Source organism: Lepus europaeus, chromosome 14 (assembly GCF_033115175.1).
Source record: "Lepus europaeus isolate LE1 chromosome 14, mLepTim1.pri, whole genome shotgun sequence".
Taxonomy (NCBI): Eukaryota; Metazoa; Chordata; class Mammalia; order Lagomorpha; family Leporidae; genus Lepus; species Lepus europaeus.
In genome coordinates, this window is record NC_084840.1 from 74,008,144 (window position 1) to 74,029,917 (window position 21,774).

The 21,774-nt window shown below is 45.3% G+C and overlaps 1 protein-coding gene across 1 annotated transcript in view; it reads left to right on the plus strand.

Annotated features, from left to right (window-relative positions):
• The first annotated feature begins 11,045 nt into the window (after positions 1–11,045).
• ITIH5 (inter-alpha-trypsin inhibitor heavy chain 5) overlaps positions 11,046–21,774 on the plus strand; it is a 109,210-nt gene continuing 98,481 nt past the window's right edge. The window contains exon 1 of the mRNA XM_062210947.1: positions 11,046–11,169. Within this exon, the coding sequence (XP_062066931.1) occupies positions 11,080–11,169 (90 nt within the window). The 5' untranslated portion in view covers positions 11,046–11,079. The remainder of the gene's footprint in view (positions 11,170–21,774) is intronic.

Here is a 21,774-nt window from a genome sequence, read left to right on the forward strand (position 1 = left end):
CCAGAGACCCGGGTGGCCTCCTGGAATTGAAGTAGGCAAGGAGAAAATTCTTGCCAGAGCCTGCAGCAGGAAACAAGTCTGTTTTCCTCTTTGGAGCTCAGACCTTCAGAACGGTACAACTGACTTCTGTTGGTTTAAGCCACTAAATGTGTAATTGTTACATCAGCAATAGGAAGCAAATTTAGATGGTCTCTGATGCCTCTGATAAACATTTCATAGTGCATAGTAGAAACATATCACAGAAAGGGATATTTATTTATTTTTAAAAGATTTTATTTATTTATTTGAGAGATAGAGTTACAGACAGTGAGAGGAAGAGACAGAGAGAAAAGTCTTCCTTCCACTTGTTTACTCCCCAAATGGCTGCAATGGCTAGAGCTGCATCAATCTGAAGCCAGGAGCCAGGAGCTTCTTCCAGGTCTCCCACGTGGATGCAGGAGCCCAAGCACTTGGGCCATTTTCCACTGCTTTCCCAGGCCATAGCAGAGAGCTGGATCAGAAGAGGAGCAACCAAGATGAGAACCTGTGCCCATATGGGATGCTGGCACTGCAGGCAGAGGATTAACCTACTGTGCCACAGCTCCAGCCACCACGATATTTATTTTTAAATATTTGATAGGCACTGCAGGCAGAGGATTAACCTACTGTGCCACAGCTCCAGCCACCATGATATTTATTTTTAAATATTTGATATTGCCAGCACCGTGGCTTACTTGGCTAATCCTCTACCTGCGGCGCCAGCACCTGGGGTTCTAGTCCCAGTTGGGGCGCCGGTTCTGTCCCGGTTGCTCCTCTTCCAGGCCAGCTCTCTGCTGTGGCCCGGGAAGGCAGTGGAGAATGGCCCAAGTGCTTGGGCTCTGCACCCACATGGGAGACCAGGAGGAAGTACCCGGCTCCTGGCTTCAGATTGGTGCAGCACACCGGCCGTAGCAGCTATTAGGGGAGTGAACCAGCAGAGGGAAGACCTTTCTCTCGGTCTCTGTCTCTCTCTGTCTCTCTCTCACTAACTCTGCCTGTCAAATAAAAAAAATTTTGATATTTATTTTAAAATATCTATTATTTATTTATTTATTTAAAATTTCATTCAAAGGGGGAAAGGAGGGGAGTGATAGAGAAAGAGAGATTTTTCATTCCCCAAATGCCCACTGTATCCAGGGCTGAACCAGTTGAAACCAAGATCTAGGAATTCAATCTGAGTTTCCCACATGGATGTCAGGGACTCAAGTATTTGAGCCACAACTTTTGGCTTCTAGAGGTGCGCATTAGCAGGAAGCTGGAAATGGAACCAAGACTTGCACTCAGATGCTCTGATATAGGATGTAGGCATCCCAAGTGGCATCTTTTTTTTTTTTCTTTTCCCAAAGAAATCTTTTAAGGAATACAAACTTCATGCATTTCATAAGCACAACCAAATTATTTGGGCCAGTGTTGTGGCTTAACAGGTAAAGCCGCCACCTGCAATGCCAGCATCCTTTATGGGCACCGCTTCGAGTCTCAGTTGCTCTGCTTGCAATCCAGCACCCTGCTAATGTGCCTGGGAAAGCAGCAGCAGATGACCCAAGTCCTTGGGGTCCTACGCCCATGTGGGAAATCCACATGAAGTTCCTAGTTCCTGGTTTCATATTGGCCCAGCCCTGGCCATTGCAGCCATTTGGTAAGAGTAAAGTTCATTCCACACAGGAGTATGGAAACTTAGTATGGAACTGATCTTGAGACATAGAGAAAGAAGACTACAAATTTTTATTCAGAATATCAGGACCTGTGATATTCAAACCTGTACCTGTGTGACACAGAGAAGAGGCTTTCCCCCACCCTTGCCAGTGAGGCACCAAACCCATCTGCACCTCTCTAAAGAATCTGATGATAGGGTGGGAGTTAGCCCTGGTAGTTAAGCTGTTGGTTAGGATGCCCACATTCTCTATCAGCGTACCTGAGTTTGCATCCTGGCTCTGGCTCCTGACTCTAGTTTCTTGCTGATGCAGACCCTGGGAGGCAGTAGTGATAGACCAAGTGGTGGAGCTCCTGGATTGAGTTCCCAGCTCTTGGTGTTGGCCTTCCCCCACCTCCTGCCCCACCTGGGGCCCAGCCCTGGCCATTTCAGGTATTTGGGAAAGTAACCAGTAGATGAGAGCTCTGTCTGTGTCGCACTATCTCTATCTCTTTCCAGGTTCAAATGATGATGATGGTAATGATGATGATGATAATGATCAATTCCAGTTTTGGCTGCCTTCTCAGTCTTCTTGACCTGGAGATGAAGAAAGTAGCAGGGCAGGGAACTCAAAAGGGGTGTTGAGGCAGGTGAACCTGTACCTCTGTGTTACCCTAGAGCACTAACAACTTCCCTGTGCTATTCCAAGCTTCCTATGATCCTGGGTTAAAGCCCAGAAAACAAGGACAGCCATTTTTGCTCTAGGTGTTGTCTCAAAAGAAAATAAAAATGTGTTTTTGGTATTTTTTATGAACAAACCATTGCCCAACTGATGAATATCCCTTAAGGACTATTTGCTTGGAATCGAACTGCACATTAAAGTGGATGGGGATTAGTAAAGACAGCTAATGCTGAAGAGTGACCATTGGCTTTGATTTTTTAATGGGAGGGTACATTTTGGCAAATAAGACAAAATTAATACTAATGGTGCCTTCTTGATGGCTTCAGGAATATGCTGAAAACATGCTACTGCTACAATACAGACTTTATAATTTTTCAAGGAAGAGAAATAGTTTTAGTGTGTTTTTGGAGAAAAGTTGAAGTTGTGTCTACTAGCAAACTTCTTTGGGGAGTTTCTTAAATGAGGCAGGGTTTGGGAAAGAGACACAGTGATAAGAGTGTGGAAACAGGTGGATTAGAACTTGCTTCTCCACCATGTAAAGTTTAAATCTACCAGGAAGTCAAAGCTAAGAGAAGATAAAGCATCCAATACAGCATGCATTAAACTGCGATTCTCAAATCAGTTGTTCTTCTCCCCACCAAGTTCTTCTAATTACAAGTTGCCCCACCATGAATCAGTAATAAAGATGGATATTTGTGTGCAAAGGTTTGGCAACGGGGAATCAATATTTTGCTGCCCTTTAAAAATGTTTCCCTCTAGAGAGGTACATATTTTGTTTCTATCTAGTGGCTATGTGGATTGGTGCTATAGAAATTTCAAGTGAATTGCCCAACATGAAAATCAAAAAGCATACAGTTCTGAGCAAGTCTTCTTTATTCACTCAACAAATATTTCTCAACTCAAGTTGGGTGCAAGATGCTGAATAGTTATGCCAAGATGAGAATACAGAGCCTGACCTTCAGTGGGTCTTGGTTTATAGGAAAGAAAGATCTGAAGACAAAGAGCTGAATTCTCTGTTAGAGGCATGGCATCCTTACCAGCCTGAAGAGATCCAAGAGACACCCTGGAGGAAGCAATCCGTGCAGGTTGGGTCGGGGAGGCAGTGGGAGACATTCCAGGAAAGAGAAGAATCCACGTAGAGCAGGGAGGCAACAAAGAACAAGATTAGGAAACCAGAAGTAGCTGAACATAGTGTGTGTGTGTGTGTGTGTTGGCACATGTCCAGGAGGTGATGTTGGAAATGGGGTGCAGTTCCCTCCCACCATATGTTACTAATGTGAGTGCTCATCCAACAAGCCCAAGAGAGGCTGAGTCTCACGTGAGAGAGACCTGAAGCTTGATCAGCTTTTCCTCCTCCTTCTCCCTTTTCTCCTCCTTCCCTCCTTTCCCTTTCTCCTCTCCCTCCTCCTCCTCCACCACCACCACTCCTCTTCTTTCTCTTCCTTCTTCCAGCTGCAATTTTATTTATATTATTTTGATTTTTAAGTTAATTTTTTAAAAAAATATTTATTTATTTATTTGGAAGGCAGAGATACAGATAGAGAGAGAGTGAGAGAGCTCTTCCACCTTCTGATTCACTCCCCAAATGATGGCAATGGCTGGGGCTGGGCCAAGCCACAGTCAGCAGCCAGGAACTCCATCTGAGTTTCCTATGTGGGTACAGGGGCCCAAAGACTTGGACCATCTTCTGCTGCCTTCCCAGGTGCATTAGCAGGGAGCTGGATCACAAGTGGAACATCTGAGACTCAAGTCAGTGCCTTAAGGGGTTGCCAGTGTTGCAGTTGGTGGCTTAACCCACTATACCTCAACACTAACCCCTAATAAACTTCTTTTAATTCCAGTTTTCAGCAAATTGTTATTTTTCTTAAAAATTTATTCATTTATTTGTGTGAAAGAGAGACAGAGAAATGGAGGGAGCATCAGAGAGACAGATCTTCCATCCACTGGTTCAGTACCCAAATGGCCCCAGTGGTTAGAGCTGAGCACTTCCTCACTTCGGTGAGGAACCAGAAACTCCATCTGGGTCTCCTACATGGGTGACAGGGGCCCAAGGACTTGGGCCACCATCTGCTGCTTTCCCAGGTGCTGATTTTGAAGCGGAGGGGTAGGGATGCTGGCATCCCAAGCAGTAGCTTAACCCTCTGTGCCACAATGCTGGCCCCTGCAGTTATAAATGAATTCATGAGTAGGTAGTGTAGTCAGAGTGTTCTAAAATAAGGGAGCAGACATTTAACTGAGCAGTTAAGATGCCCATGTTTCACACTGGAGAGCCTGGGTTTGATAATCACCTCTGGCACCTGATTCCACCTTCCCTGCCAATGTGGCCCCAAAGTGGTGGTGATGGCTTCAACAATTGTGTTCCTGCCACTCACGTGGGAGACCTACATTGTGTTCAGGCTACTGGATTAGGTCTCTGGCCAAGCTCCAGCCATTTTGGGCACTGAGAGAGTGAACCAGTGGATGAGATCTCTCTCACTCTCACTCTATTCCTATCTTGAGCTCTTTCTCTGTCTCTCTACTTCTTAGATACAAAATAAAAATAAAAATTAAGTGTATACAGTTTTAAAAAAACCCAAAACAAAAAAGTTGATTCCACCCCCTGCTCCATCCTCTTACCACTTTGTCTCTGTCAAACACTTTTCTTCATTGGTTGTATTTCTTAGGCTCTTTATGCAAATACATGCACATAAGAATATGTTTTCTCACTTTCTCCCTTTCTGACACTATAGACTGCATTATTATTCATAGTATATTTTGCTCTTTCCCCCATTATTTAATACAGATATCTTTCTGTATCAATATATAGAAAGTTTCCTCATTCTTTTGCACAGCTTCATCATATTACATTCTATTTACCTGGATTCCTACTAACGAACTTTGGATTGTTTCCAATCTCTGGACATCATAAATCAATTCCTTCTGCAATGAATAAATATGCACCTACATCGTTTTGCACTTGAGGAGGTTTGTTTGTACAATGGGTCACCTGAAGTGGGCATGACGGGTCAAAGATTAGATGCATATGCAGATTTGATAGAGATTGTTCCAGAGACTGACATCTCTCTGGCTTTTCATTATTAGGCATATCACATCAATCGACAGAGCTTCTCACATATACGATTAAGGACTGGTGTCCCCGCCAGCCGAGATGAATACTGACTGGAGAGCCAGTAGCACTGCTGTCAGTAGAAATGCCTGAGTTCACTTTACAGCATTGGTAATACAGAGCTAGTGTGGTTGACAACAGTAACAACTTTTACAACGTGTGCATGTATGGCAATGCTGATGGGGTATGCGAGCAGGATTTCTGAATCAGTAAGGAGGCTTTCCATGAGACATGCTCCCTACTGTGTCCCTCCTTCCCAAGGCTCTGGTCCACCCATCACCTACACCCCCCACCCCCCACATATACACCTCCCTTGGGGATGTGCTCTTCTTTTTCTCTCCCTCTCAAATGAAAAAGAAAAAGAAGATTCCACAGGTGACTGCCCAATCTCAACCTTTTACCCAGTATGTTATATTATCATTTCTCCAATGTCAAAGCCCCTTCCTCCCTCCCTCCCTTCCTTCCTCTCTCTCTCTCTCTTTAAAGATTTATTTATTTGTGTTGCCAGAGTTAGAGAGGCAGAGATAGAGAAATCTTCCATCCACTGGTTCACTCTCTCAGTGGCCACACAGCCATCGCTGGACCAGGCCAAAGCCAGGCTCTAGGAGTCTCATCTGGGTCTCCCATGTGGGTGGCAGGAGCCTAAACACTTGGGTCATCTTCTCCTGGTTTTCCCAGGCCATTAGCATGGAGCAGCTGGGACACAAACCGGTGCCCATATGGGATGCTGGCATAACAAATGGCGGCTTTATCTGCTATGCCACAGTGCTGGCCCCATCAGAGCCTTTTTCTACCTTCAGCCTTCTTCTTCCTTCCCTATCTCCTTATTGCTCTCTTGCTGCTATTTGACTTTAAAACTCTGATTCATCCCAAAATCAGTTTTCTCTTCTTTCATGAAGCCTTCTAGTTTGCAAGCACAATCTTACCCTCGTCTCCTCTTAAAACATCTTAATTGAGACCACATTATGTCCATTTTATTGAAATTTTTGCATCTCCTATTTTAATGATAAATTCTTCTAGATTATGGATCATGTCTACAATTTCTATTATCCACAACTTCCCCAGGGTAGCAAAATGGCAGATATACACTGTTTCCTTCATTTGTCAAACATATCGCATAGCTACTGAACTCGTATTCTAAGTTAAGTATTAGACGCTAGGAATATAGACGTGAGCAAGATACAATCATTTTCATGAGGAATCAGTCTAATTTGGATCCCAAATCTACAAGCAGATAATGAAACTAAAATCTAAGTGTCGCATTTTATAATTTTATAATTTAATTTCTAGCTGATTAAATTCAGCCAATCATCAGCTAGAAAATTGCGTTCTCTCTTTCCTCTTTTACAAATCTTCTCTTTGGGTAAAATACAGTGGTGATTAAACAGACAAAAAGCAGGTATAACAAGGCTCCCAACATATCAGCAATCCTTTGAAATCATAGAGCCAGAAGGAACCCATTCCCTTCCCAGTCCCTCTGAGGGAGAAACAAGCCAAGGTTGTAAGAGACTGTAGCAATTCTGCAAAGTTGACAGGAGTCCAAGAGAAACAAACACGAAGCCATATAAGTAGATTAAAAGGTGCAGACCAAGGAGGGGGGAAGAGCTGGCCCAGGAAAGAACAATGGCCTTACAGACACTCAGAGAGAAGGAAGTGCTGAACCCAAAGCAAGTGGGCTGGAGTTTCAATCTCACCGCAGCTGGATGTAGTAGGAGCTGAGGGATGTCATGGTGTAAATTTGAGGGGAAGGAAAAGAAAACAAACACACAACCTGCTTTCTGCTCTTTCATTTTAGTCCTGATCAGTTCGGTCATGGCTCTGAGCCCATCAATTGGTAGTCTCAATTCGGTGGCCAAGATAAAGCTTGGAATGCTTTGGCCCCTTGCTCAATTGCTTCTTAGAAACAACTGGGTCCAAGCTACACTGCTGGTCCACATGATCCACCTCCTGTTCATTCTTAAACTGAACCCGCAGTCACTGAGCTCTGCCTTTAGAATCTGCCAATGAGCACCCGAGATTTGTCTCTCACTGCTGCGTGCTCCTGGACAAGCCCCTTGAGATACTGCCATAGAATAATCAGAATTGGGCTGGACATCCTGTAGAGTCTTCTCTGGCTTGGAGATTCTCTGTGCTCAGTAATCTTTAACTGGCAAATGAGCTCCTCTTGCAGGTGCAATCAGAAATGTGGGATCAAAAGGCAAATTGTCATGTCTCCTTTTTCAAGGTCTATTAATTTTTAAATTCTTATTTTTAAGGCCACTCTAAATCATGGCCTATGTTTTCAGAAGTCTCAGAAGACTGTCACTCAGTTTTACTATAAGGACCTAATTTTTAAAGAGCATTACACAGGGGCTGGCGTGTGGCGAAGCCGGGTAAGCCGCTATCTGCAATGCCGGTATCCCATATGAGCACCAGTTCGAGTCCTGGCTGTTCCACTTCTGATCCAGCTGCCTGCTAATGGCCTGGGAAAGCAGCAGAAGGTGGCCAAAATGTTTGGGCCCCTACACCCATGTAGGAGACCCACATGAAACTCCTGGCTTCATCTGGGGAGTGAAAACCATAAGATTGAAGAAGTCTTTCCCTCTCTCTGTAACTAATCATACAGATGCTCAGGTCTCAGGTGTTACGTGGAATATTAGACTGTCATTTGAAAAGAATGGGGATTTCAGGAACTCTTCCAAGTCATGTAGCTGGTTAGTGGCCAAGTTTGGACTCCAGCCCTGCCTACCCCTTCCCCAGCACAATGAACTTGTGACCTCCACCCCTACACCTCCTGTCTCTTAATTCCATTCATCAGGAGGTCTTTAAGTGCTAACTATATATTTAGCATAATGCAATAAGTTGTGGAAGCTTGTCCTCAGTTGGAGAAATTAGCCTTAAAAGAGATAGAACTATGCATTAGCATGATGTCCCAGAGTCCTCCAAGATGAAGACAACTCACTTTTCTTAATGTTGTACTGTTGCAAAACCCAGTTAGTACAAATTTGGGAAAAATGAGTAGATACAAGGGCAAAAATAGTTGAATATGTTTCCTGCCAGTGTTACGAGAGAGAGGAGCTGGGGGCTGGGGCTGGGATGGAGAAGCTGAAGGTGGAGCCCTTGTTTTGTTGGAGGATTGAAATAACAGCAGGTGGGACCGGCGCTATGGCTTAGTGGGTAAAGCCATTCCCTGCAGTGCTGACATCCCATCTGGGCACTGGTTCGAGTCCTGGCTGTTCCACTTCCGATCCAGCTCTCTGCTATGGCCTGGGAAAGCAGTAGAGGGTGGCCCAAGTCTTTGGGCCTCTGTACCTGTGTGGGAGACCCGGGGGAAGCTCCTGGCTCTTGGCTTCAGATTGGTGCAGCTCTGGCCGTTGCGGCCAGTTGGAGAGTGAACCAGAAGATGGAAGACCTATCTCTATCTGCCTCTCCTTCTCTCTGTGTGTAATTACTACTGCTGCCTCCTTTCAAATAACCAGGCTTCATCTAATTCCATTTTTAGTCCACAAAAAATCCTGACTTTCGAATATTTGGGATTACTCCCCTTATTTTAAAATGAGGACAGAACGTGCAGACAGTTTGCTGCAAATGTTCGAAGTGGTTTTGTTTTGGAAACCTTGCTGGGTCAGCTATAGTTACTTGATTATATGCTTTTTAATTAGTCAGAGGTTAGTCTATTCATTGATTGCTAAGGACAAAGATTCTCCTTTCATTAATTTCATGGTAGCAACGAGCTTTTTGAACCTCTCCTACTTTCTTTGTTGAACAGCCTTTCAACAAGAGTAAATAAAAATATTTGAAGAAAACAAATCACTCTCCACAAGTGAGCACATCTGCTGTTCTCATTTTCAGGACTTTTTCCAGTGCCCATGCATATAAGATGTATTTATTTATTTGAAAGTCAGAGTTACACAGAGAGAGAAGGAGAGGCAGAGAGAAAGAGAGAGGTCTTCCATCCATTGGTTCACTCCCCAATTGGTCGCAACTGCCGGAGCTGTGCCCATCCAAAGCCAGGAGCCAGGAGTTTCTTCCAGTCTCCCACGTGGGTGCAGTGGCCCAAGGACTTAGGCCATCTTGTACTGCTTTCCCAGGCCACAACAGAGACCTGGATCAGAAGTGGAGCAGCTGGGACTTGAACCGGTGTTCATATGGGATGTCAGCACTGCAGGCAGCGGCTTTACCTGCTACACCACAGTGCTGGCCCCTGTATTTTTATCTAAATACAATTGTACTGTGTGGCTGCAGCTTTGAGATCCACTTTTCTCCTTTGGAGTACACAGTCAACATTTCCGTATTGTTATAATGCATCATATCTCAGGGGCTAGCTCAGCCATTATCTGGGTTCCTCATTTCCCTGTTCTTGGCCTTTGAGGTTTATTATTCACCTCATCTATTTAGATGGAATTATCGCAGAGACATCAAAATGTCCACATGGCAACTGCGTTCTGGAAGATGAAATAAACAAGCAGCTCCAGGTATCTTATGTATCCACCAGAAAAAAAGATGTCACTGGGACTGGTTGGTAGATGTTTGTATCTACGGCAGGATGAAAATATCACCAACAGTTTGTAACTAAGGTGTACGATAACATTCGCCCTTATAATAAATAGCATTTGGGGCTGGCGCTGTGGTGCAGCGGGTTAACACCCTGGCCTGAAGCACCGACATCCCATATGGGCACCAGTTCAAGTCTCGGCTTCTCCACTTCTGATCCAGCTCTCTGCTATGGCCTGGGAAGGCAGTAGAGATGGTCCAAGTCCTTGGGCCCCTGCACCCACGTGGGAGACCCGGAAGAAGCTCCTGGCTCCTGGCTTCCGAGCGGAGCAGCTCTGGCCGTTGCGGTCAATTGGGGAGTGAACCAGATGGAAGACCTCTCTCTCTTTCTCTCTCTCTCTCTCTCTCTCTCTCTCTCTCTCTCCCTCTTCTCTGTGTAACTCTGACTTTCAAATAAATAAATAAATCTTTTAAAAAATAGCATAAAAATTAAGGTAATACCATACCTTGTGCTTATGCCAGCACAGGATCAAGGGGGACAATATTGCTGGTACTCTTTGCACCAGAGTTAGCATCTCTTATTCCTGACTTTCCAAGGTGGTTGTCCTCTGGCCGGAAGGAACAGGGTCTCCTGTGGGCTTCAGGTTATTAGGGGAGGGAGGGCAGACTGTACACGGAAGGCCAGCCTGGCCTTTCCCGCGTTCTCGGGCGACAGAAATCAACCAAGTCTACAAAGAAGCATCTTGCACCGTGCTGGAGAGGTAGAAAGGATTGAGGGAAAGAGGGTGGCAGGTGGAAACGGAGCAGGAGGCTCCACAGAGGAGGAGTCTGGTTCCTTATCAGGAGGAGGGCAGGGAGGAGGTCCCGCGGGGCCAGCCGAAGTGGCCCCAGCTGTGCGCGCGCTCGCCGCAAGGCAGGCCTGGGCTGGTGGCCCTTCTCGCTCCCTGCACTGGGGGCCCGGCTTGGACTCGCGCTCGCGGAGGCGGGGGCGGGGCTTCAGGGGTGGGGGCGCAGGGAGGCCGGGTCCAGGGTGAGTGGGCGTTGCCTAAGGAGGCGGGGCCTCGGCCAGGCGGGGCCCCAGCACGTCCTGCAGCTGCCAGAGTGCTCTGAGCGCTGTGCCCTGCGCGTCCCACCCGGCCCCCAGTGCGGTCGCCGCGCTCTCGCCCAGCCATGCTCCTGCTGCTGGGGCTGTGCTTGGGGATGCCCCTCTGCGCGGGGCTGCAGGAAGAGGCGCGGAGATGGGGTGACACTTCGGAGCAAGTAAGTGGAAGAGCCCGATGGAGCCAGGGAGCCCGGGCGCAGCTAGGACCCTTTCCCTCCTCGTCCCCAGGCCCCGTGGCTTGTGGACAGCGTCCCCCTGACGGGTCCTGGATGTGGAGGAAGGAGGCATCACCTTCCCTCTCCTTGCCCCTAGTCGCTGGCCCCTGCTTCTGCCCGGGAGCTTCTCCACCGATTGAGTCACTTGCGGATCCCTTCTGCACCCTATGCCAGGGTCTTCTGCAGAATTGTGCCTGGGACCTCCAAGTGCTGCAGACTAAGAGTTCTTCGTGGCTCTTGTTATCTGTGCGCATTACTGCCGGTCGTTTTGTGAACTCCCCAAGTTCATTACAAGTTTTCTTCTTCACCACGTGTGTGTGTCGGGGCGGGGGGGGGGGGGGTAGTCTGTTGTGACTGTTGCTCCTAGCTCATGCGGGAGAAAGGCCAGTCTGGGAAAAGTTCCAAACTCCCGGAAGGCTCCGCTTTTCCCATCTGAAAACTAGAGAATATGAATTTTTCCATTCGGTTCTTATCAACGATTCGTCAGTTAAACGTGGCTACCGGGTCGCGCCAGCACCTAGAACCAAAGCGGGTGGCAGTTCTGCTGGTTGAAATTGGGTACATCTGCCAGGATTTGAGTTTTAAAGGGCTTTATCCACAGGTGAACAGATCCTGTGCACGTGCAATCTCTAGGAAAGCTCTTTGAAAACCGCAGATCAAACTCATACAAAAATGATTGCAAAGATCTTGCGTGAGAAATGGCTATCGCCATTACACAGTGCTGTCCACACACACCGTCATGTAAATGATATTTAAATTGTTTGGCCTAAAGCATGTTTTTGCCTGATGGGGCGGAGAGGTTAGTAGGCATGCCACTTTGCTGCTTTTCAGCCCCATGTTTCCATGGGCAGATCTGGAAGATGGAACCTGCCTGCTTGTCAAATGGTTATTTTCATGCTACCTCTGTCTTTTAACTTGCTTATCTGTAAAATTTAAGTCAGGGCAGTTCTCCCTCGGGGTTATCAGAAGGAAAATCTGCTAAAAGTTCCAGGCAGCTTCATGGCAGTGTAGGGAAAGTGCAGCCTCGGGGTCCAGAGAGACAGGCTGGGTTCCTCTCTGTCTCTTCCAGTTCTAGCCACAGCACGGAGGACAGCTCCTGTTGGCCACACTTGTAAGGATTTAGTGAGTTTGTGTGAAGGCACAGGTATACAGTGGGCACTCAGTAAATGGTAGATGTTTTAGTAAGTGGAGAAGGGCATTGGCGTTGGCTTTGATGCCAGGCTCCTTGGAGCTGAGTCCTGATTCAGTCACTCACCAGCTCCTTGGGTACCTCAATGTCCTCTTCTGCAGACTATGGAAAAGCAATGGGGCTGTGAGGATGGAAGGAGTTAATACACCTAATGTGCCTAGCGCAGGCTCAGCCCGTCTGCTGGCTGTGGCTGGTAGGCTTGTGCAGCAGGAGCAATGAGGGAAGGAATGTGGGGTAAAGATATGGAGACTTTGTTGAGGGGTGGAGGGAGGAGAGTGTGGGAAGAACTGGAAACAAAGATTCTGTTTATGAACTGGGAGGACAGATGAAAGCTCTAAGGTCCCCAAGCCCAAGGAGGTTTAACCCTCTCAACTTCTCTCCTTGGAAAAACACGAATTTGACCCATTTTAGTGATTTCATGCTGTCTTCAATACACAGCAGTATTTATTTATCTGGGGTGGCAGTGGGGAGAGTAAGGTTCAATGAAAATTTGCAATCATACCTTTTAGCCCTAGGTTTTTAATTTTTTATTTTAAAAATTTCTTTTTAAAGCTTATTTTAAAAGTTTTCTTTTTGACATAGATCTTAAGAGCACAGGCTCCAGAACCAGACTTTGTGGGTTCAAATCCTGGCTCAGCACTTACTGGGAGTTACTTAATGTCTGTAAGCCTCTATCTCTGAACAAGGGTGATGAGATTAAAGGATTTAATTAAAGCCTTTTAACTAAAAGAATTTTGGAGAGTGAAAGAACTAACATACTTAAATCTTGGAACAGAACTTGGGAATGTAGTTAATGTTCTATTCTCTGTAATTATGGTCTTCAAAGTTCTATGTAAACTTAATTTTAAAATTGAGCACAAGTTTCTTCAGTAATTGAGTAAGGAAGGGGAGGAGGCATTTGGCATAGTTGTTAAGACACCACTTGCGATGCTTGTATCCCATGTTAGATCCCTGGGATTAAGTCCTAGCTCTGCTTCAGACTTCAGCTTCCAGCTAATGTGTACCCTGGGAGGCAGCAGGGTGATGGCAGCAGGTACTTAGGTTCCTGCCACTCAAGTGGGCAACCTCAAATGAGTTCCTGGCACCTGGCTTCAGTGTAACCCAGCCCTGGTGTTTGCAGGCATTTGCGGAGTAAACCAGTGGATAGAAGATCACTCTCTCTTTTTTTTTTTTTTGGACGGGCAAAGTGGATAGTGAGAGAGAGAGACAGAGAGAAAGGTCTTCCTTTTTGCCGTTGGTTCACCCTCCAATGGCCGCTGCAGCAGGCGCATCACGCTGATCCAAAGCCAGGAGCCAGGTGCTTCTCCTGGTCTCCCATGCGGGTGCAGGGCCCAAGCACTTGGGCCATCCTCTACTGCCTTCCCGGGCCACAGCAGAGAGCTGGACTGGAAGAGGGGCAACTGGGATAGAATCTGGCGCCCCAACTGGGACTAGAACCCGGTGTGCTGGTGCCGCAAGGCGGAGGATTAGCCTGTTAAGCCATGGCAACGGCCTCATTTTTTTTTTTAACAGGTAGAGTTAGATAGTGAGAGAGAGAGAGAGAGACAGAGAGAAAGGTCTTCCTTCCATTGGTTTACCCCCCAAATGGCTGCTACGGCCGGCGTGCTGTGCCCATCTGAAGCCAGGAGCCAGTTGCTTCTTCCTGGTCTCCCATGTGGGTGCAGGGGCACAAGCACTTGGGCCATTCTCCACTGCCCTCCTGGGCCACAGCAGAGAGCTGGACTGGAAGAGGAACAACCAGGACTAGAATCCGGCACCCATATTGGATGCTGGCGCCGCAGGCGGAGGATTAACCAAGTAAGTCATGGTGCTGGCCCTGAAGATCACTCCCTATCCTTGTCTCTTCTTGCCTTTCTGCCTTCCAAATGCATAAATGTAAAGAAACCGATAAATTTAAATATAACAAGATATATGTATTTGAAGGTAGCTGAATATGTTTATGATGTTGCAGTATAATTTACTTTTGCCATCTACCTTTCATTGGAAATATACCAATAATACCTTGGATTCAGTTCTTCCCTCCAATCCTCACTGTCAGCCTGCCAATAAATATTATTATTCACAGTGGAGTGATTATGAAGAGTAGTGGTTTTGCAATCTTCAGTGTGCAAAAGTTATTCAGAGAGTTCACAGATTCCCAGGTCCCACTCCAATCTACGTAGATCCATTGAGCTTGGGGTGGGCATCTTGATGATTCTAATGTAGGTGATGCACAAACTACACATTGGATAACATCATTTTCAGGATTTCAGTCTTTCAGGAGACTAGTGTTGTAGAGGAAGTCTCCTTGGATAAAGTCAGTCTGCTGATTTGTCTGCTTTGTAAGTTTCAAGTTTATGATTCCTCCAAATAAGCTTAGCTGTATTCATGTTATTCCAAAAGCAATTTTAAGTACACAAAATAGTAATAGCCACTGGTTACTGAGTGTCCCTTATGTCCCACAGAGCTTGCTAAGGGCTTTATGTAAAGGTAATAAGAAGCAGTAAAGTGTTATGGCTCATAGCACTCAAGTCGAGCCAGGCTGCCTGGGTTCAGGTGCGGGCTCCAGCACTTACTGGCTACATGTACTTGGGCATGTACCTAACTTACCCAGGTCTCGGTCTTCACATTTGTGAGATAGAGTGGTTTGTAACTCCTACCTCAGGCAGGGATGCCTCTAGGTTTCAGGAAGGGAGTAAAGTTTCTACAGTGTGCAGGGCCCTATTCAAGAACACGAATATCAAATGGTGACTACGAAATTAGATACTAAAGTGAGCATCTATTTAGAATGAGAAACAATGCATTAAAAATTATACCTTTGGATAATCTGACAAATCCTACAAATATCATCCATTTTTCGGGGCCTGTGACAAGTCATAGATTCTGAAACTTATATTTTCTTAGCTTCTAAGTTATAATAATAGAACATTCAATAAAAATCGTTAACCCTGTTATATGCTATTATGGTTGCATGAAGGTTAAATGAGTAAGCTGAGGCACAGCATTCGCAGGTATTAAGCTCCAAGGTTGTATTAGCTCTTTTCAATATTTCTGTGCATCGTAGCTAAAGCTGTGACCACCACCACAGTCTCAGTGTGCTTTATAAAAGATAGGGAGGTCCACCCTGGGGAAGTGACACACCAAAGTTACTCTGTGCACAGCCTGGATTGGTGCCCAGCTTTGCTGACTGCCAAAGCTGGAGCTCTCCATGAATTCTCCAGATAACAGACCACATACAGATATATAATTTAGTTTAATTTGTCTAAATACAATTTTTATTTGCAGCTCCAGCCACATAGATAGTGTAGCTCCTGGTCTATAGACCAATACCTACTTGTCATCGTTTAAACACCTCTTGTGACAAATCTAATTTCCTGAAAGAGAAATTCGGGATTTTTAATTTCTTGTAAATTCCCACTCAGAAATCTTTGCATTTGGATGAAAAAAAAAATGGAGACTTAAGACAACTATTTTTTCTAGCTGTTTTAAAAAGAAAACCAGATCCCTCAGTAATGTCTCCCTTATGTGCACAGATATGATTGTTCAAATGGAATTGGAGAGTTGAATGGGGAAGGAGGATGTTGTGGGAGAAATTCCAGGGATTTTCTCACTCCTCAAACAGCCATAGCTTGTTTCCTGGGGGCGGAGAAGGGTGGGGGAGTCCTGGCAACTGGGTGATGAGTTGTATGCAGCTTCGTGTTCCTAACTGGCTCCCTCCCTGAAGCTTTGCGTGCTAAGATTTAAGGAAGTTTTGTTTAATGTGCTGTCAGAATTGTGGTCAGGACTGCCTGCAATGCTTCAGTATTTGAGGAAGAACAAGGTTGATTTAGGAGGATGTGCACATGGGATGAAGACCTGGATTTTTTTGGGGGGCAAAGGGAAGTGGCGTCCTGAACCACTACATTATTTTTCTCCAAGCAAAGTCTATTTCTCTTATTTTTCGATAAAAGCAACAGGGCAACCTAAGGCCAATTTATTTTTAACTTTAATCTCCTGATTGGTGTTTGTTTGGAATTTTAGTTCAAATTTGAAATTTCTTCTTCCATCCCTGAGGTGATAGGCACCCCATATTGCAAATGGTTAACAGCTGAATAACTTGCAGAAACATTATTCCAGAGGAAGAAAAGTTTTGTGTGGGTGATATAGAATTACCTAATTGGGACTATTCCCACACTAGCTACTTTCCACACAGATGATGAATGGCATCTCAAGTGACTTTCCAGCATCTAGCCTTGGTTTTGTTCCAGGTCGTTAAGGTGGCTTTCTAAGGTAACAGACTCTTTTGGTGCTGGGTCATGGGTTCAGAATGTTAGAATGTCCTAGAAGAATGGGGACCAACTGGCCGATTGAGTTCCCACGGGGAACCCAACAGGAGCTCAGAACTTTAGTCCATTGGAGAAGTTGTGTTGAGGCTGGCCTAACTGTAGCACCTCTTGGCTCAGTAATGGGACCTAGAGCCATGAACCTAGTAATGGAGCTCAAAAAGAATAGAGATACACTCTGCCTTTACCTTTCTTCCTATCAACCTAAGTCACTAAAGCATCCAACCCAGAGGCACTAAGTGTCCCTCCAGTCACATTCTTTCTTCTTGATGGACTCTGGGAATATTTTAAGGACATTTGCTTTTCTCCCTCTGACACTGTGACAGATCCTGGGGGAAAACAGAACCTCTATTGCTCAGATGCAAACATTGAAGCAGCACTTGCAAAATTTTGAAATCTATAGTTGTACTAATTGACAGTGGGATGAACAGGGGGATTTGAAACTCCACAGTCCTGGTAAGTATCACTGATGTGCAAAGGCAACCTTATTTTCTGGTTCCAAATGCTGCTTGGTCCATGGGAGGTAAAGAGGCAGTGGCAGAGGTATGAGCTAAATATTTCTGAGCATAGTTCCTGTCCAGAGCTGATTCTCTTTAACCCTCGTTATCCCTTTCATCCCACCCCAGCAAACATCCACACAGTCAGTTCTAGATGTGTCTCTGTCATAAAGACTTTTTGGTCACTCAAGAATATAGTGAAGTCTCTTTTTTCCCATTTTCTTTCTAATGTAAAATTTACCCTGGCCGGCGTTGTGGCCTAGTGGGTAAAGCCACTGCCTGCAGTACTGACATCCCATATGTGCACCAGTTCAAGTCCCGGCTGCTCCACTTCTAATCCAGTTTTCTGCTATGGCCTGGGGAAGCAGTAGAAGGTGGCCCAAGTGCTTGGGCCCCTGCACCCATGTGGGAGACTGGGAAGAAGCTCTTGGATCCTGGCTTTGGATCAGCGTAGCTCTGGCCATCACAGTCAGTTGGGGAGTGAATCAGCAGATGGAAGACTGACCTCTCTCTCTCTGCCTCTCCTTCTCTCTCTGTGTAACTCTGACTTTTAAATAAATAAATAAATCTTTAAAAAAAAAAAGAAAAAAATTACCTTGTCTATTATGTTATCTTGAATATATACAAACACATATACATACAAATGCTTATGTATGTTAAAGTTAAGTGAGATGGTCCTTGATATTGAATATTGTGGCTTATTTATTTATTTGAAAGGCAGAGTTATAGAGACAGAGGGAGAGACAGAGAGAGATCTTCCATCCTCTGGTTCACTCCCCAAATGGTGCCGAGAGCTGTGGTTGGGCCAAGCTGAAGCTGGGAGTCTGGAATTCCATCTAGATCTCCCACGGGGTGGTCGGAGCCAAGCACTTGGGCCATCTTCCACTCCTTTCCCAGGCACACTAGCAGGGAGCTGGATAAGATGTGGAGCAGCTGGGACTCGAACCAGCAATCTAATGGGAGGCCAGCTTAACCTGGTGCAACATTGTGGCATATATTTCTTAATAAACATTGTGGTTTGATGCTGGATAAAGAAGTTCAGCTTGCTGGAACCAAAGAATCCTATTTGAGCCATCTCTTAAGTCTAGGATTTTGTGCCCCAAGCAAGTGAGTGGAAGCTCTATGATGAATATACCAGGAGGGCTGGAAGTCTGTTATTTCTCTGTCCCCAAGTCCTGCCCCCAGTTTCTTGTAAAGCAGTGGGAAAGCACCCAAACAATAGAAAAAGGAACAGGAATTCCTAACTAAAAAAAAGATGATGGCATTGGTGCCATTTCTATTTCCAGTTCTAACTGGCACCAGGAAATCTGTGTGCACCAGGATGTTTTGCACCTGGGTCAGCCTGAGTTTAAACTTGGACTGAAGTGTAGCCATCAGAATCCCCAGAGACGTCAGATAGTCATCTCAAAAATGAAAAACCAACTTTTCTCTTTCTGCTCAAAGCTTGCTCACTTTCTTGGAAAATCTACTTTACAAGGGAGGAAGCTTCAAAGAAAATCTCTTAGCTCAACCCCAGAACTTAATGCTGCAGAGGGGCTGGGCTTGTCCTCTGACGGTGGTTGTTACAGGTGGTCCCCAGCCTTCTCCACAAGTTTAAGGAGGGGAAGGCCCCAGAGCTGGCGAGGAATTTTCCCAGAATCTTTCCCCTGGCTCTCCTATGTGGGCTTCCTATAGAGCTTACCTCGTTTTAGAAACCAGAAAACAGCCTCCTCCTGAGTTTGACTCTTCTTTGGAGACAGGGTTGGTTGTCAAGCTAAACCTTGTACTATTTCACTCTCTTTTCATTCTATCAAGTAGGAAGCCCTAGGATGGCTCAGGATTATAACATCTGCAGATCAATAGTGTGCATTTTTCTTTTCCCCAGGGGAGAGAAGCAAAAGAATGGGATTAAAACATTTTACATTATAGTGTCAATTTTCAGAATGGAAGTATCTTTATCATTGTTTTCTGCTACGGAAGTAATATATGCTAACTTATCAAAAGCAGAGGTAATACACATTCTGCAACTAAAAACATGTATACTCGGGGCTGGCGCTGTGGCGCAGCGGGTTAATGCCCTGGCCTGAAGTGCTGGCATCCCATATGGGCGTCCTGGCTGCTCCACTTCCCATCCAGCTCTCTGCTATGCCCTGGGAAAGCAGTAGAAGATGGCCCAAATGCTTGTGCCCCTGCATCCACGTGGAAGATCTGGCTCCTGGCTTCAGATTGGCACAGCTCTGGCCATTGCGGCCAACTGGGGAGTGAACCAGCAGATGGAAGACCTCTCTCTCTCTGCCTCTCTTTTTCTCTGTGTAATGCTGACTTTCAAATAAATTATCTTAAAAAAATAAACAAAAACAAAAAAAACAACAAAAAAGTATGCTCACAAAAATGGGATCATGTTGAATATAGCATCTTGTTATCTGCTTCAGTACTTTTGAACGTATTGTGAATATATCTGTCAGGGTAGGCTAGGATGTGCTGGTATGACAAACCAACCTCAATTTCTTAAATACCAAACTTCTATTTCTTGCCCATACAACTTGTCTGTTTTGGGTTGGCACGGGAGCAAATATGCACACTGCAGTCACTCGTGAATTTGGGCTTGTTGGAGCAGCTCCCACTTAAATATTGCTAATTACTGTGCCAGAGGGAGAAGAGTTGTGGAGAATCCAACATCTGCAATTTGATACTTGTCCCAGAAGTGATGGATGCTACTTAACATTCATCACTTACTGACCAGACCGAGTTGCATGGCCCCACCTACCCACAAGAGGGTAAATGCTCCTGGCAGAGAGCTAGAAAAATAGTTGGTGCACAGCATTGAAGTCCAGGAAAGTGAACATCTGTTGATATCATAAATATAGATCTACATCAGTATTTTTCTTTTTTTAAAAAAAGATTTCTTATTTGTTTATTTGAAAGGCAGAGTTACACAGAGGAGGAGGGAGAGATATCTTCCATCTGTTGGTTCATTCCCCAAATGGCCTCAATGGCTAGGGCTGGGCCAGACTGAAGCCAGGAACCCAGAGTTTTCTCCAGGTCTCCCCTGTGGGTGCAAGGGCCGAAGCCCTTGGGCCATCACTCGATGCTTTCCCAGGTGCATTAGCAGGGAGCTGGATCGGTAGCGGAGGAGCCAGGTCTTGAACCGGTGTCCATGTGGAATGCCAGTGTCCCAGGCAGAGGCTTAACCTGCTATACCACAATGCCGGCCCCTGAATCATCATCATCATCATTATTATTATTTTTTTTTGCCAGGCAGAGTTAGATAGTGAGAGAGAGACAGAGAGACAGAGAGAGAGTTATAGACAGTGAGATAGAGACAGAGAGAAAGGTCTTCCCTCCGTTGGTTCACTCCCCTAATGGCCGCTATGGCCGGCACTGCACCGATCTGAAGTCAGGAGCCAGGTGCTTCCTCCTGGTCTCCCATGCGGGTGCAGGGCCCAAGCACTTGGGCCATCCTCCACTGCCTTCCTGGGCCACAGCAGAGAGCTGGACTGGAAGAGGAGCAACAGGGACTAGTACCCGGCACCCCAACCGGGACTAGAACCCACGGTGCCGGCCCTCATTATTATTTTTAACAGCTGTGTTGAAATTAATCAATGTTTCATGATCATTTAACGAACTTTTTTCTTTAAAGATTTACATATTTATTTGAAAGTAAGAGTTACAGAGAGAGAGGGAGAGACAGATAGATGTGCTGGTGTGACAAACTAACCTCAATTTCTTAAGTAGCAAGTTGCAGAGAGCGAGAGCGAGAGCGAGAGCGAGAGAGAGAGAGAGAGCTCTTCCATTCACTGGTTCACTTCCCAGATGGCTGCAGTGGCCAGTGCTGGGCCAGGCTGAAGCCAGGGGCCTGGAGCTTTATCTGGGTCTCCCACTTGAGTGGCAGGGTCCCAGACTCTTGGGTCATCCTCAGCTACTTTCCCAGGCCAGTAGCAGGGAGCTAGGTAGGAAGTGGAGCAACCGGCACATGATCTCATGCCCACATAGGGTGTTGGAGTCATAGGCAGCAGTTTTGCCCACTATGCCACAACACAAGCCTTTAACAAAACTACTTTTAAAGGACATTCTAGGATGTTTCCAATTGTGAGCAATTGTTTGAAAAGTTACAAAGAATGTTCTTGTTCATTAAATTTTTTCTACTGGTTTCCCCCACATATTTTTTTGTAAGCAGAATTTATAAATTAAAAAAATATGCTTACTAGTGAGAATATAAAATGTTAGTCTATTTGAAAAATAATTTGGCAGTTTCTTAAAAAGTTCCATTTACCATATGTCATAGGAATCTTACTTCTAGGAAAACAGAAAACATATTTCCAACACAAAGGATTGCTTGTGAGAGTTCATTCAGTGTTCATTCAAGTTCTATATTATTCATTATAAACAAAAGGTGGAAGTAGCCCAAATGTCCATCAACTGTGAGTAGATAAAATATAGTACTGTATGTCCAGACAATGAAATATTATTCAGACATAGAAAGGAATGAATCACTTATACATGCTACAACATGGACGAACCCTGAAAACATTACACTAAATGAAAAAGGCCACATACTGTATGATATGAAATACTAAAAAAT